The 16,145-nt window shown below is 42.5% G+C and overlaps 1 protein-coding gene across 3 annotated transcripts in view; it reads left to right on the top strand.

The window, feature by feature from the left end:
• The window catches only part of cacnb4a (calcium channel, voltage-dependent, beta 4a subunit), a 233,842-nt gene that overhangs the window by 33,757 nt on the left and 183,940 nt on the right, over positions 1–16,145 (top strand). Inside the window, exon 1 of one of the 3 annotated variants that reach the window (XM_080198301.1) lies at positions 10,714–11,023. The exons of the other annotated variants lie outside the window; for them this stretch is intronic. Coding sequence (XP_080054427.1) covers positions 10,979–11,023 — 45 coding nt within the window. The 5' untranslated portion in view covers positions 10,714–10,978. Of the gene's footprint in view, positions 1–10,713; positions 11,024–16,145 lie in introns of those variants that run through there. 3 annotated transcript variants of the gene reach the window in all.

Here is a 16,145-nt window from a genome sequence, read left to right as displayed (position 1 = left end):
GAAGGCCAAACCTGTTGCCGTCATGCTAGAGTCTGATTTGCTGTGTAGGATTTGACCTCTTGGCTTCCTGTCTATCTGCTGTGAATTGTTACCTTCATTGTGATCTGCTACCTGGCATCATTACACTTTGCTTTTTGCATTGGTGAGCTGATGCCAAAAACGCTTCTCTCAGAATCTCTGTAAGGTTCATTATGCTGCTTGTGTAAAATTGATTTCCTTGTGTACTTTTAAATGGATATATGAAAGTTTTTTAAAAATTGCTATTAATAGATCAGTGATGAGTTGAAAATCAATGGGCTTTTAAGGCAGATCACGTGGGTGAAATATAACTGAGACATTTTGTGTTCTTGTTCAGAATACAAATTGAATTATCACAGTGAAATCTCACTGAGCCCATGAATTTCTTTGGACCACAGCATCATAAATGCATTTGTAAAGCCTTTCCTGATTTGATATTTCTTGCAAAACTGTAAGGATGCTCTATTGGAATGGGGTTGATACAAACGGAAAGGAATTGCCATGAAGCCTGTCTGTCATTCTTGACATCGCTGTACTGTCGATATCAGGACTTGATTCAGTCCTTAGAAGATGGTAGTAACAAGGATAATTTTATGAATATCACATCTATATTTTTAATTCCAGTCACCGATGCATTAGCAGAATTTCCGTTCTCTCTCTTTCCATTCCTCTATTCAAAGACAATTATCACTAAACATATGGGATGGGTGCAGGAAAATAAAATTAACACTTCGGTAGTTGTAGTTATTGTCTGTGCAGATTTGATGGGCCGAAGGGCCTTTTCAACACTGCATGACACTACTCCCATCCTCCACACCTCTCCCCCCCACCCCACCCCCCCCCACCACCACCATGGGAATCATAGCGGGTGACACACAGACCATGCAAAGATCTGTTGACCTCGGGTAAAATTTTCCAGCCTCGGGGCAAGTGTGGCTGGAAAATTCTGCCTGACGACTCTGTTTAATTGTACCTTAAGGTGACCCCTTCTTAGCCAATACCAGACTGTATGATTAATATGATGTGCATACAGAAATGTCAGTTTATATACCTGTTCAATTGTCCCAATGAAAAGGTGTTCATTTGGACTCTTTTCAAAGAACATTAACTTAAACCTTAGAAATTTTTCAGATACCAAAGCTGAAGGATCTATCTACGAAGAGCAATTCTTTAACCTCATGCCTCATTCATAACTGACGTTCCCAGGAACATGGTTTCTTTCAGGTTCAGAGAGGATCACATAGATAATGACCAGGACTTTGCACCGTTAAAAATATACGTTCTTAGGTAAGTTATAGTCTTCATTTATAAACCCCAGATGTCCAACAACAACAACTTGCATTCATATAGCACCTTTAATAATGTCCAAAAGTTCTTCGTAGGGCAGATATCAAACAAAATTTCACATTGAGCCATATAAAATGCACAGTGGTTCACACTGTTCCCTTGCAGCACCAGGGGCCCAGGTTCGATTCCAGCCTTGGGGAATTGTCTGTATGAAGTTTGCACATTCTTCCTGTGTCTACGTGGGTTTTTTCCGGGTGCTCTGGTTTCTTCCCACACTCCAAAGAGTGGCCATGCTAAATTGCCCCTTAGTGGCCAAAGATGTGCAGATTAGTGGGGTAAATGCATGGGGTTACGGGGTTAGGGCAGGGGTTGGGCCTGGGTAAGCTGCTCTGTCAGAGAATTGGTGAAGTTGTGATGGGCTGAATGGCCTCCTTTCGCAATGTAGGGCTTGTATGATTCTACGATAAGGAGGTAATGGGACAGGTGAACAAAGGGCTCTGTCAGAGAGATAGGTTTTAAGGAGCATCATAAAAGAAGAAAGACATGTGGGGAGGTGGAATGCTTTAGGGAGGGAATTTCAGAGCCTAGGGCCTTGGCACTGATGACACAGTGTCCTGTCTGGGAGGAATTAAAATTCAAATGCGCAAGAGGCCCGAATTATAAAAGCATTGCGATCTCAAGAGATTCTTATGACTGGCAGAGATTGGGATGGACAAGGTCATGGAGGATTTAAAATTCTTCTCCTTATTTTCAAAGTTGAGATGTTACTAGGTTGGCTGTTAAGGTATGTTAACGGCATATGGATTTGGCATGAGTTGGGATACAGGAGCAGTGCTCCATATGAGTTTAAATTCACTGATGGTCGAAAATGGGAGGCCGGTCAGGAGAGCATTGTATGTAGCAAGGCCATGACTGTGTGTTTCAGCTGTGAATGAGCTGAGGCAATGTTACAGAGCCAGACGCAGATGGTCTTGGTGAAGATTATTGAAGAGGACATAAAAGCAAAAAACTAAATCATACAATATTGCAAAGGTCAATGGCAGGCTGGAGGATTGGGAAACTTTTAAAGACCAATAAAAGGTTACTAACAAAATAATGAAAAGAGAAAAGGTAAATAATGAAAGAAATCTAGCACCAAATATAAAATTGGATAGAAAAAGAATCCCGTAAGTACATTAAAAAAAAGAGTAGAGTAGCTAAAGTCAACAATTGCCCTTCAGAGGACAAAACTGGGGAGTTGATAGTAGGAATTTTTTATGAATCAACATATTATTGAATGGCCTGTATGCCACATCACCATCCACCATCCACCGAATATTCAAACCTCATGCCGGTGAGGTTCACAACAGCTTTATGAAGATCAAAACGGGTTCCTGCTAGGGCCTCCAAGATGACTGTACCCCCTAGGGGGAAGAGGGCCATGCTTGGGCATTGCCCTAGCACAGATTGTCACTGCCATGTTGACACTGGTAGTGCCAGCCTGTGCCAACCTGTGCAATTTTTGTTGCCTTTCCATTTTTCTAATCAAAATAGATAACCTCACATTTATCCACATTAAACTCCATCTGCCACATTTGGCCCACTCAATTAACCTATCTACATTCATTTGTAAATTTCTTATTTCCTCATTGCAACTTACTATCCCAACTATTTGAGTGTCATTTGCAAATTTGGCTACAGTACCTTCTGTCTCTCTATCAAAATCATTAATGTAATAGATGGGGCCCGAGGCCTGAACCCTGATGGCATCACTAGTGACCAGAAGAAGATCCATTTCGCCCAACTCGCTCTCTGTCTTCTGTCAATTATCCAGTTTTCTTTCCAAGCTAACAAATTACTCCTAACCCTATGTGATTTTAGCTTGTGCATTAACCTTCTGTGCAATACCTTATCAAATGCCTTCCTGAAGTTCAGATATACTATGTATACAGTGCTCCCATTATCCACTTGCTTGTTACATCTTCAAAAAACTTTAGCAAATTAGTCAACCATGATTTACCCTTCATAAAACCACACTGACTGTGATGGATTATGTTTTGACTTTCCAAATGTCCTGTTATTACTTCTTTAAGAATGGATTTTAACCATTTCCCAACAACAGACATTAAACATACTGGTCTATACTTTCCTACTTTCTGCTTCTCTCTCTTTTTGAATAAGGGCATTATATTTTTCAATCAACTGGAACCTTTCCCACAGCCAACGAATTTTGGAATATTTTAAACAATGGATTCACAACCTCTGTTGCCACTTCCTTTAACACTTGAGGATGTAGGCCATCAGGCCCTGGGGACTTGTCTGCCTTTAATCCCAATAGCTTGTTTTGTACTATTTCCCTATTGATGATGATTGTTCTAAATTTGTCCCTTTCTATTTCCTCTATGTGATCTGTTCCTATTGGGATGGTGCCAGTGTCCTCCACTGTAAAAACTGAGGCAAAATAGTAGTTTAATATCTCTGCCAGATCTGTGTTCCACCACTAATTCCCTGGTCTCATCCTCCAAGAGACCAACATTGACTTTCGCTACTCTCTTCCCTTTTCTATACTGGTAGAAGCTTTTGGTATCCTTCATTATATTTTGCACCTTTGCTCTTATTAACCCTTTGTTGACCTTTAAAAGTTTCCCAGTTTTCCAGCCTGCTCCTGGTCTTTACATTATGGAATGCCTTAGTTTTTGTCTTTATGTTGTCTTTAACTTCCATGCTTAGCCAAGGATGTATTCCCCCCTCTTCACACAAAAGTAGTGGAAATCTGGAATTTGTTGCTCCAAAAAGTTGTTGAGGCTATGTCATTGAAGATTTAAAACCAGTTTGATAGGCAGTTTGAGGTCTTACAGATCAAGGAACCAAGGCTGGGTAGATGCAGATCGTGATCTACTTGAAAGGCAGAACAAGCTTGAGGGTTTAAGTGGGCTACTCCTATTTATATGTTCTTTTCTGGGTGCTCAACAAGTTCATAGCATTCCAATGATGTTTGAATCTGCTCAGGTTAGAAAAATGTTTTTCATAGAATCACTACTGTGCCATTCAGCCTGCCGAGTCTACACTGACAACAATCCCACCCAATCCCTATTCCCATAAACCCACATATTTACCCTCTAATCCCCTGACACTAAGGGGCAATTCAGCATGGCCAGTCTACCTAGTCTGCACATATTTGGGCTGTGGGAGGAACCTGGAGCACCCGGAGGAAACCCATACAGACATGGGGAAAACGTGCAAACTCCACAAAGACAGTGACCTGAGGCTGGAATTAGCTGGAATCGTAGCTTTCTATAATAGCTTGGGGATATATTTACAACTATCGTGCAGTAAGAAATGGTGTGAATTGTTTTTGGATCACGTTTTAATTCAATGTGCATCCAATGTCGGAATGGGGGGTTAGAGATCGATGAAATGTTGTTACTTTCCAACACCCAAGCACTTTTTCACAATGACCTCTTTTGTAGACAACTTGAAAAAGCCCTTAAAGGGAATGCCTGCTGGAGATCTTGCGACTGTTAATGATGACTCCTTAGATGTTGCAGGACTCTGCTATATTTTCAAAACCTCTCGCACCTTTTTATTTGCTGTTGTGAAGAAATAAAAACACATTTCTTTTGCAAAGTTCGAGCTTCTTGGAAGTGCTTTGGTGCACTTCATTGAATTATATTGACATTTTTTTAGACATGTGTGCCAACTATGTAGCACACAGCAGGTTCCCAAGAACAGTGTTGATTTAAGTGACCAAATAATCTGTTTTTGGTGTGGTTAGCCTCCAGTGCGAATATAGACTCCTACACCACAAAACTCCATTCCCTTCTTTAAATAGCAGTATAACATATGAAACAAAAATGGCACTTCACTACTGCACTGAAGAGTCTGCCTGCTTATCTCTTTAGCTTGTGACAGTGAAATAGTTTCGATCGGCACTTGAAAATTGAAGTCAGCTGTAAAGATTCTGGAATAACAACTAGATGGAACAAGAGTGAAACTATCAAGAAGATAAGGAAGTAAGGGGGTTACATCGTTAGCCTGCTGGAAACAGTCAGGAAAACTAAAACAGAAAATTCTGGAAAAGTTCAGCGGGTCTGACTGTGAAGAAATAGACAACATTAACATTTCGAGTCTGTATGGACATGAAATGCTATCCCGATTTTTCTCTCTATAGGTGCTGCTAGATCGGCTGAGTCTTTTCAGCATTTTACATATTCCCAATATAGCATATAGTATTCCCAATTCTCTTCCTGCACTTAGTGGTGCACTAAGGCAGACTTTTATCTGTTTCCATAGCTATTATTTCCAGAACAGGTCACCAGTCTGTCACCAGAGACTTACATCTTGAATGGTACCACTCCACACCAAGTATGGCTGACCTGGAGTCTCTCCCCCTCTTCCATGTTTGGAAGGTTGACATACTCAACCTGTTTGACCATGTCATAACGGGAGGCGATGGCCTGGTGGTACTATTGCTAAACTATTAATCCAGAAACTCAGCTAATATTCTGGGGTCCGGGTTTGAATCCTGCCATGGCAGGAATTCCAATTCAGTAAAAAAAAATCTGGAATTAGGAATCTACCGATGACCGTGAAACCATTGTCAATTGTTGGAAAAACCCATCTGGTTCATTAATGCTCCTTAGTGAAGGAATTCTGCCATCATTGCTTGGTGTAGCCTACATGTGACTCCAGAACCACAGCAATGTGGTTGACTCTCAGCTGCCCTCGGGCAACTAAGGATGGGCAGTAAATGCTGGCCAGATAGTGAGGTCCATGTCTCACCAATGAATAAAAATAAATGAATATATCTTCCTTGGCCATCAATGCTTTGGGTGGGACTTGAATTTGAGTTTTTGGCTCAGAGGTAGGGTTGCTACCCACTGTGCCACATGACTTCTTAAGCATTTGGAATACATTAAAGAGACATTCAAAAATCACATTACAATGAGTGATTCAAATATGTGATAATCCTAAGCCCAGAATTTTAGTTATTTCCAAATGAAAATACTAAGTGTAATCAAAAACAGAAAATGTTATAAAATCTCAGCAGATCTGGCAGCGTCTGGGGAGAGAAAAACAGAATTAGCATTTCAAGTCCATATGAATCATAGCATCCCTATAATGCAGAAAGAGGCCATTCACCCATCGAGCCAACACCAACAGCAATCCCACCCAGGTCCTATCCCCATAACCCCGCACACTTACCCTAGACACCAAGGGACAATTTAGCACAGCCAATCTACCTAAACTACACATCTTTGGAGTGAGGGAGGAAACCCACGCAGACATGGAGAGAACGAACAAATTCCACATAGACAGTCACCCAAGGCCAGCGTTGAACCCAGGTCCCTGCACTGTAAGGTAGCAGTGCTAACCACTGTGCCACCGTGACTCTCATGCATGTTAACTTTGTTTATCTGTTCACAGACACTGTCAGAACTGCTGAGCTTTCCCAGCAATCTCTGTTTTTATTTCAGATTTCCAGCATCCACAGTATTTAGCTTTTACTTCATGTAATTGGCCATTTGTCAAATATTTCTCTTATTTCCTTGATATGACAATGTATACAATCCTACGTTACGTTATTATACAAATATTACGCAGCTCCCTATATGGGGAATTTTAATATCCCATATTACTGATCTTAATTTTCCTGATAGTTTCCACTTAGCAATGACTTAAGGGCCATTCACCATCCAGCGTCAGTTTCCGGGCTGGCGGGAGGGGCTCAGAGATGGGGGGAAGCCTGCAAAGTGACTCCAATCAGGCCTTAGTTTAAGTTAGGGGTAGGGGTTTTCCCCTGTCAACAACCTCCTTTCAGCGAAGGGCACATTGTCCTCTTGGGTTCTCCTTTCTCCTCTGCCTGTCTTTCCAGCCCCATTTCCACTCTGCCCAACAAACTGCATCTTGCTCACCCTGACAGCCCCACACTTACCCAGTCCTGGATTTCAGGGACTTTGGGTGGAATTCTCCCATGGTCTCACTAGCGGGTTCAATGGCGGGCAAGAGGGGAGAATTTGGTTAAGAGTTCAAGATTCGGTTCCATGCTTGCTTAAATGTCCCAGTGATATCTTCCACTGATGCCCACTAGGATGGATTGGGAAACCCTCGACAGGCTGGCATGAAACTGATTTGCATCTTGTTAAGGGGGTGCAGATGAAGGCTCATCTAGAATCTTTCACCTATGTCTGATTCTCCGCAGTGGCAGTGAGAAAATACTCTAGTGTAAAACTTACCTGGAACAACCGATGTTGGAACTCACCTGAACAATGCCTGGGGCTGCTCCAGAGTTCAGAATGGAGGCTACCGGCATTGCTCGACCCTGGAACACCACACCAGTGGGTTGGAGGAGCATCTAACAGGTTCAATGGCATCGAGGAGGTCCATCTCCCAGCTTTAGAAGATGTTCCTGGAGATCCATCTTCCATCTTCAATAAAGGGTCAGTGATGTTGGGTGCTGGACAGGAAGGTGGGCTATGCATCATCAGGTCAGCCCTGCCATGGAATATGACACAGGTTGCATGATGAATGCAGTTGGGACCGGTGTTGCTTCCCACTGGTCTCTGCACAATTCCATCCCTGCCACAAGACTCAGCCTGAAATTTTCCAGCTATTTCCATCAGCAGCTTCTTCCAGTTCCACCGACAGCAACACCCCTGCCACGGATTCCCTGGCAGCCGAGGATGCAAACAATGGTGGGACCAGAAGATCCTGCTGCCAGCCAATGGTGGGCTGTCCCTGCTGCTGCCAAACATCCCACGGGGAGGATAGAAAATCCTGCCCTTTGTCTCAGGTGGGAGAATTCCGCCCTGAGACTCTGGGAACCACTTGCAATTCCTATCCTGTCCACCGCAGCTTCTGGCGCTGCTGAGACTCGAAAGCCGGTAGCTAACCAGATTGGCTGGCAGATCTCTGAGGTAGCACTCCCTCCTGACTGAGGGGCAGAAGGGCATCCCTTCAGACACTTAGTGCTCATCGGAGTGTTAAGTGGCTGTGTTTTGAAGTTTATTTATCAATCACAAGTAGGCTTACATTAACACTGCAATGAAGATACTGTGACAATCCCCTAATCGCCCACACTTAGGTGCCTGTTCTTGAGGGAGAATTTAGCACGGCCAGTGCACCTAACCAGCACATCGTTTGGACTGTGAGAGGAAACCAGAGCACAGACACAGAGCCTATGCAGGGTCTGCATAGACGGTGACCCAAACCAGGAATCAAACCCTGGCACGGTGAGGCAGCAGTGCTAACCACTGTGCCCCCGTGCCACTCTGCGTCAGCCTGAATTGGTTCTTCATCACCATTTTGGGTGACAGGGAAGGGAAACCACACCAACCTAAATATCGTGGCCCAGGCATCAATATGCAATGACATGTTTGTCCTTAAACCTCTCATTACATCATGCTGGAACCGACAGCCCTAACAACCCAGTAGCACTTTAAATTGACTTGTATTTCTCTGCTTAAAGGGAAAATTTAAAGATTATCAAAACTACATGATAATGAAAAATGAATAATAGTACATATTGCATCGGTTGTCTTCAGGGCTGTTGGATTAACCCTTTCTACACCTGTTCAGTTTAGTTACAAATCATTTTGCCACATTTATTTCACACTCTTGTTAACCAGTCACAAAAATGACACCAGTCACCTGTTGCTGTCAAAGAAAAAAGAAGAAAAAACAGTACAGCACAGGGACAGGTTCTTTGGCTCACTAATCCTGCACCAATCATGTTGTCCTATCTAGACCAACCGTCTGTATCCCTCTCCCCTGCCTGTTCATGTCCCTATCTAAATAAGTCAAACTACAATTCTCTTGAAGTTATACATATAATTTATTGCTATCATAAGTTGCACAGGAGCTGATATACACTTGCAGTTTTAATTCAAAATCCTTTTTCTCCTCTGAGTTTAACACCAATTTCCAGTCACTTTTCTTAATTCAAGGCACAGTGCAAAAATGTGATGCAATAACCTCTATTTGTGAGATGACTGCAGTTCCAACAATAGACAAGAAGTGCCATAGCATTCAGGACAAAGCAGCCTGCTTTGACCAGAACCCCATCTCCACCTTAAACACTCACTCCCCTCGTTACCCAATGCAGAGTGGCAGTAGTGTGCACCATGTACAAGATGCGTGGCGACAACGCGCCAAGGTTTCTTCGACAGCACTTTTCAAACCGGAACTATCACCTGGAACGACAAGGACAGCAGATGCAAGGGACCCCATCCCCTTCGTGGCCCCCACCAAGCCATGCACCATCCTGACTTGGAAATGTATCATCGCTCCTTCACTGCCACTGGGTCAAAAAGCTGGAAATCCCTTTCTAACAGCACTGTGGGTGCACCAACACCTTATGGACTGCAGGGGTTCAAGAAGGCAGCTCACTACCTCAAGACCAAGGAGGGATGGACAACAAATACTGGCCGAGCTCGCATCCCGTGAACGAGTTTAGAAAGGAAAATCAAGTTCAGGTTGTAATTGCTTTTCTCAGTTCAAATTCCAATTCCAGATCCTTTCGTTTGGTTTCAGTAATGGTAACTATAAGCGTGGATCACCTTAATGATATAGAAAATTGCACCTGTACTCCCTGAGGTTATTATCTTTGAAAGTGAAGAGTGAACATCCTTGTTGTCTGTACTTGCCCTCAACTCCTTTGCAGGCACAGATAATAAACAAGAAAATGTGTGTGGCAAACAGTAACTTTATGATAAAAAAAAACAAAATCCCTGTTAATATTCCATAAAGCAGCACTGGTATAATGGGCTGCGTAACTAAGGAACATTATAAGAGGCAGTTGCTTTAGACAAGGACACCTGAATTAGAAAGTGTTGCCACCCAGACACAAGAGGTTTAAAAACATGTATTTGGACTCCACAGACCTCGGCTAGAAAAAAACATACTGGAGCCTTAAAGAGACAGTGATGTGCTAATTATTTTATTGAACAGGGCCTGTCTGTCCCTAATGAAGTCATGCTTTCTCTTTAAGGAGCTGCACATTGATGCAAATAAGCTTATGCTAAGTGTGAAATTAGCTGAAATAATAGGAATGCTTACATGCTTCAGTTGGCCCACCAATAGGAATATCCCATAGGCGTGTTCTGCATGTAATTTCCCTGAAAACACAGAGGCAGATTAATTGTACATCTTCTGGTGATCATGTCAAAATAGGGATACGAAAGTGAATATGTGCGACCGGCTGAACACGGACGTCCCTGTGAAAAAATGACTAAAAATAACTTGCTTATCTAACGCAGGAGGAATTTATCAAACCACTTCAGGAGGTGATGAAGCTCTTTCCCCCCTTTGCCATCGGCTCCACATATACAGGCTAGAGGAACAAAGGCTGTTCTCAGCTAACTGGAGTCTCTCTCAGCCAATCACAGACTCCCCTCCCGGCTGTGTCATCAGGACCTGATGAGGAGAGGATGCTTTTTATTCTGTAGTTGAAAGGCAGAGAAATGCCAGGTCTGAGCAGCCTCTGGGGATAACCTTCTCTCCATGATGTGAATGAATAGCGTCTCTCTGTCTCTCTCTCTCTCCCTCTCTCTGTGCTTCGTGACTGGGCTACGCATCTCTGTAACAGACATCGGCAGACGCTGGGTTCCTGGGCCTCCTGGCTCCCCATTTGCAGCCAGGCTGACATATTTATATTCTGTGGTGTTTATCAGCAGTGCTGGTTTATCAGAGCTCCATGTACGACAATCTATACCTGCATGGATTCGATGACTCGGAGGCGGTGAGTAGATGTTGTGTGAGTGAGCTGGAAAGAGTGAAGGGATTAGAAAAAGTCTTTCGAGCAGCACGCAAATCAGGACATGTTTTTTTAAAATAAACACTGGTTGCTGATTCTCTCTCTCGCAAAGATTCCTTTTCGTTCCGTGCCACCTGCAACAATCTTCCATTAAAACAGGCGACGATACTGTCAATATATGAAGTGACTGGAGGTCTGACTGGGCTGTAGTCACCAACAATGTTAGTCTCCCTGTCTCTTAGCAGCAAGAGCAGAGAGCAACAGCAATGGGTAGTGTCTTCTCTCTGTCAAGCCTTAACAGCCCCCCACCTGACAACCATCAGCACAGCGGTTGGAGTGAGAGAAAAATAACAGACTTAGCTTGCACTCACAGAGCCAAATTGAAAATGTTTGATTTCTTTGCTATTATTTAAAGTGTCCATTTATTTAACCAATGAAAAATCCAAAGTTAAAATCCAGACTATCCCTCGAGAAGTGTTTGCGTGTTGCTCAATGGACGGCAGAGCACTGCGCTCTGGAAGAATATTGCTTGTAGCACAAGTATGGAGGATGCCTCTTGCTTTGTTAACATAATTTTACACAGCTGGATCCTAATGTACTTTAGCCATTTTGTACGGTAAACAGTGGCATTTGAACGAGAGCAGGATGATTGGCAATCCGGCACTGGTGATCAGGCTGTGCTTTTAGCGACAGATTACATTTGCTGTTGGCTACTTTTGAGATACAATTGATGTGAAAGGCCGGAATTAAATAGATCTAGATTGTTGGGGACAGTGTCAATGGTGCCTGATCTATGTTGATGAACATTGCTCAAGTGAATTATGTGCCAGAACAATCCATTACTTCCCTTTTCTCAACAAACTGTAGCTTTCCTTTTGTCTTGTTTTAAATTGGTTAATTATTTGGAACCACAATGCACCTTTCACATCTATTAACCTTGATTGAAAGCAATGTACAATATTGAGGTTTAAAGTCCTTTCCACATAATCTCATAATGGCTGCTTTTAACAGCAGTTACTCCCCTCAGTGAACACTATTTTGGGAGCCGTGCAAATTGCACGTGACAGCATGGATATTTTGCATCAGTTTTCGAATGAGGAGGGAGCTTGAAGGATTGTCACTTTGATCAGAGGTTGCCTTTCCTTTCAAATGTTATAATGAAGATAACGTCACGCAACTAACTTCTCTCACCGATGTCATTGTTTTGATATCTTTGTAACCTGATTTTGTCACTCATCCTTTGGTCGACGTTTGATCTTCCTGAACATTAGACATCTTAATGACGCAAGTGAGTAATGAGCAACATGGGTTCTTTGAATATTTCTCCTGCGCCGTGCCTAGCACTACTTTGAAATGAACCATTTGTATTAGGGAGAGGTCTCATCTCTGGATTCTTGCAGCAACCAATGCGCCTCTTTGCCGCTAAATGTGTCTCAAATGAATTTTACTCAACTTCGGAACATTTGGAGTCAAAAGCAAGAGTAAATGTTAGCTCTTAGTTCAGTGAGCATTGATGAGGGTACGGGAATATTACCTCTAACAGCTGTAGCCTGTACTGTTATCAGTTGTGTTTGCATTATATTATGTGACTGCAAATCAACCTCAGCCTTTTAACATTATTCTCGGGGAGCTGAAATTTGCAAAGGTAAAACTATTTAGAAGAATATGAGAGATGGATGTGAAACTGTCAAGTTGAATAAGAAGACTTGTATTTTTCACAGCCTCAGGATGAGGCACTTTCTCGCCAATGAAGTTTATTTTCTTTGAAGTGTAGCCCTTGTTGTCCGATGGTAACCAGTGGATGTGCACCAAGGCTGCATGGACAACAAGATACTGACCTGATCATTTGCTTTCGGTGTTACTTGAGGGAGGAAAATTGGTCAGGATAACAGGAATACCTCCTCTTCCCTTCAGATTCGGGATTATGGAATTATGTTTACATCCATACCAGTGGGCCTCAGTTTAAAATCATATGTGAGAGACCTTAGCTCCAACAGTGCAGCACTACCTGCACTGAAGTGTCAGCCTGGATTAGATTTTTCAGGACAAGCAATTTTACCAACATAATAGCAATCGCTGCACTTCTTGGGAAGTGCTGTGAGATTAATTTTTCTGATTGGTTGGCAGAGTTAATGGGAGAAATTATTGTAGTATAGCAGTCGTTGGAGCATAGAATGCTTAGCCATGAGCTGTTGTTGCAGAAAAACTCATTGCATTTGTAAAAGTGGATTGGAATAATATTAGAAAAGAAACTTTGTAGGTCTGTGGGGAGAGAAGAAGTGCTATTGGTACTGAGGTTCTCCAGCAAAGTGCCATCATAAATGCCAAACAGCCTTATTCTGAGCAATAGACTTCTATAGTTTAAAAACTCTGTTTATAAATGGTTTATTCACAATGTAACTAATTTCTGTAGCAAACTAGAATGCCCGAGAGCATCCCAATGGCCGTTCGGTCCATTATGATCATGCTGGGTCCATGAAGACTTATCCAATTAGTCTTGATTGAAAACAATGTACAATGTTGAGGCTTATAGCTTTTTCCACATAATCTCATAACGGCTGCTTTGCTTTTTCACAAAACTTTGCAAGTGTTTCCTCACCCACTTCCTCTTTCAAATTAAGTTATTGAATTTGCTTCCACCAACTGTTTAAGCAATGAGGTCATAAGAAATGGCTGTAAAGAAATTCCTTATCTCCCTTATGGTTCTTCTGACAGTTACCTCAAATTTGTGTTTTCTGATACCAACTCTCCGAAAAATGAGAATGATTACTCCTTATTTACCTCATCAACTGTCCCCCCCCCCAACCCTTCATAATTTTGAATTCCTCCATTAAATCAAACTTAATTGTCTCTGTTCAAAGCACTCGTCTCTGCACCAAACTGAATGGGGGCGGCTCAGTGGTTAGCACTGCTGCCTCACAGGTCCAGCGACCTGGGTTTGATTCCTGGCTTGGGTCACTGTCTGTGTGGAGTTTGCACATTCTCCCCATGTCTCCATGGGTTTCCTTCGGATGCCCCAATTTCCTCCCACAGACCAAAATGTGTGGGTTAGGTGTGTTGACCATATTAACTTGCTCCTTAGTGTCCCAGGATGCGTAGGTTAGAGAGATTAACGTGGTAAATATGTAGTTTCGGGGATAAGGTGGGATTGTTGTTGGTGCAGACTCAATGGGCCAAATAGCCTCCTTCTGCACTGGAGGGATACTATGATTCCCTTGTAATATTCTGGTAATTCTCCTCAACAATCTCTCCAAAACTTTGACAGCCTTTGTGAAGTTTGAAGTGCAGAATTAGATGCAGAGTAGAAGCTGAAACCTAACCGGTGATTTATAAATATTTAGCATAACTTCTTTCATTGAAATATCAAAGAGCAAAGCATCGAATAATCAGGTGATGGAATCTAAGAACTCTTATGGCTTTGTGGGTGTGATGAACTGAAGTCAGAGAAGTTTAATTGGTACAAAATAATCACTTCCTGTATTAATTTCTGAACCTCTGTATGACATTCATTGAAGACTTAAATGTGCAAGGCCCAATGATTGTTAATGTATCAATAACCCAATACATATAGCCTTGTGACACTAAATTAATATATTCTGGATACCACCACAGAGATTTTATGCACTTGGCTCCAAAATGTCTGCTCAAATCACTTTGAAGTCCAATCTGATATCTATTGAGGTGTAGAGTTTCGCTCCAGAGCTTGGCATTTTGATAGAGGTGAAAAGAATGCCAGAAAGGAATGGAAAACATGAGCTATAAGTAAAAGTGGTTTTAGTATGAGAAGGAAAGCAGTTATCTCCTGAACCTGCGCCATTTTGTCAACCATGCTAATTCAAAATTTTCAGCCTTAATCATAGAATCGCTACAGTATAGAAGGAGGCCATTTGGCCCGTCAAACCTGCATTGGCCACAATCCCACCCAGGCATTATCCCAATTATTACCCCACTAAACTCCCTAACATTAAGGGGCACTTCAGTATGGCCAATCAACCTAAGCTTCACGTCTCCGGACTGTGGGAGGAAACCGGAGCACCCGGAGGAAACCCACGCAGACACGAGGAGAACGTGCAAACTCCACACCAACAATGACCCGAGGCCGGGATTGGACCCAAGTCCCTGGCGCTGTGAGACAGCAGTGCTGACTGCTGTGCCACTGTGCCACCCTTATTGCTGACCTTTCTCCAAATTGCTTATATATTCTATTTCCCAAGTAAGTATTCAACATTCTTTCTATTAGTTCAATCATGACTTTGCTGAGTTTTAAACAAGGTGATAGCAGAATATCAAGTGTTTGCGGGGGCGGTGGGGGAGAGGGGGAGGGCGTGGTTACTTTAAGGAATCAATTGAGTCTCATCTTTGCCCCTAACCACATCATGATGTCTCGTTTCAAGAGAAGAACGAGACAGACTCAGTGCACTTTTCACTTTATATTACCCTAATGATTTACCAAAAGCGCCATCCTCTCTGGCGAACAAGTTCAATTCTATACCCAAATTGATATCGGTCTGGGCTTCAAACTGAAGTGCACAGGCATTTTGGAGCCAAGCGCATATTTTTGTAATAACATCTATAAATTATTTATTTAATGCCATCATGCTTGTTAAGTGTTGTTAGTTCTTAATACATTAACAGTCACAAGGCCTGACTGAACAAATACCTGATTTACAAGGAAGCATTACGGGAGACACTAGAAGAGATGCTCTGGGTGTGTTGATTTATACTGAAGGTAATTCTTGCGACATTAGCAGTTCAGCAGTTGTCTACCTCGATCACTGGAAGCAACATGAATTGTTTGCAGTTTTTCAGTTTTATCATCAATTAATTTGCTGTTTTGATATTTACCCGCTCTCTGGCTTGGAAAGGGTGAACTGTGCAACTTGCTGTCACATGGAGTAGTTGAGGTGATTGACACGGCTGTTTTTCGGGATATGCACATGAGGAGGAAAAGGAATAGGAGGATACACAGGGTATAGTTAAATGAAGTAGGGTGAGAGGAAGCTCATGCGGAACATAATGGGCGACATGGTGGCACAGTGGTTAGCACTGCTGTCTCACAGCGCCAGGGACCTGGTTTGATTCCCAGCTTAGTCTGTATGGAATTTGC

The sequence above is a fragment of the Carcharhinus amblyrhynchos genome, chromosome 11, assembly GCF_965287045.1.
Source record: "Carcharhinus amblyrhynchos chromosome 11, sCarAmb.v2.hapA, whole genome shotgun sequence".
In the NCBI taxonomy this organism is placed as follows: Eukaryota; Metazoa; Chordata; class Chondrichthyes; order Carcharhiniformes; family Carcharhinidae; genus Carcharhinus; species Carcharhinus amblyrhynchos.
This window is presented reverse-complemented; position numbering and strand designations above follow the sequence as displayed.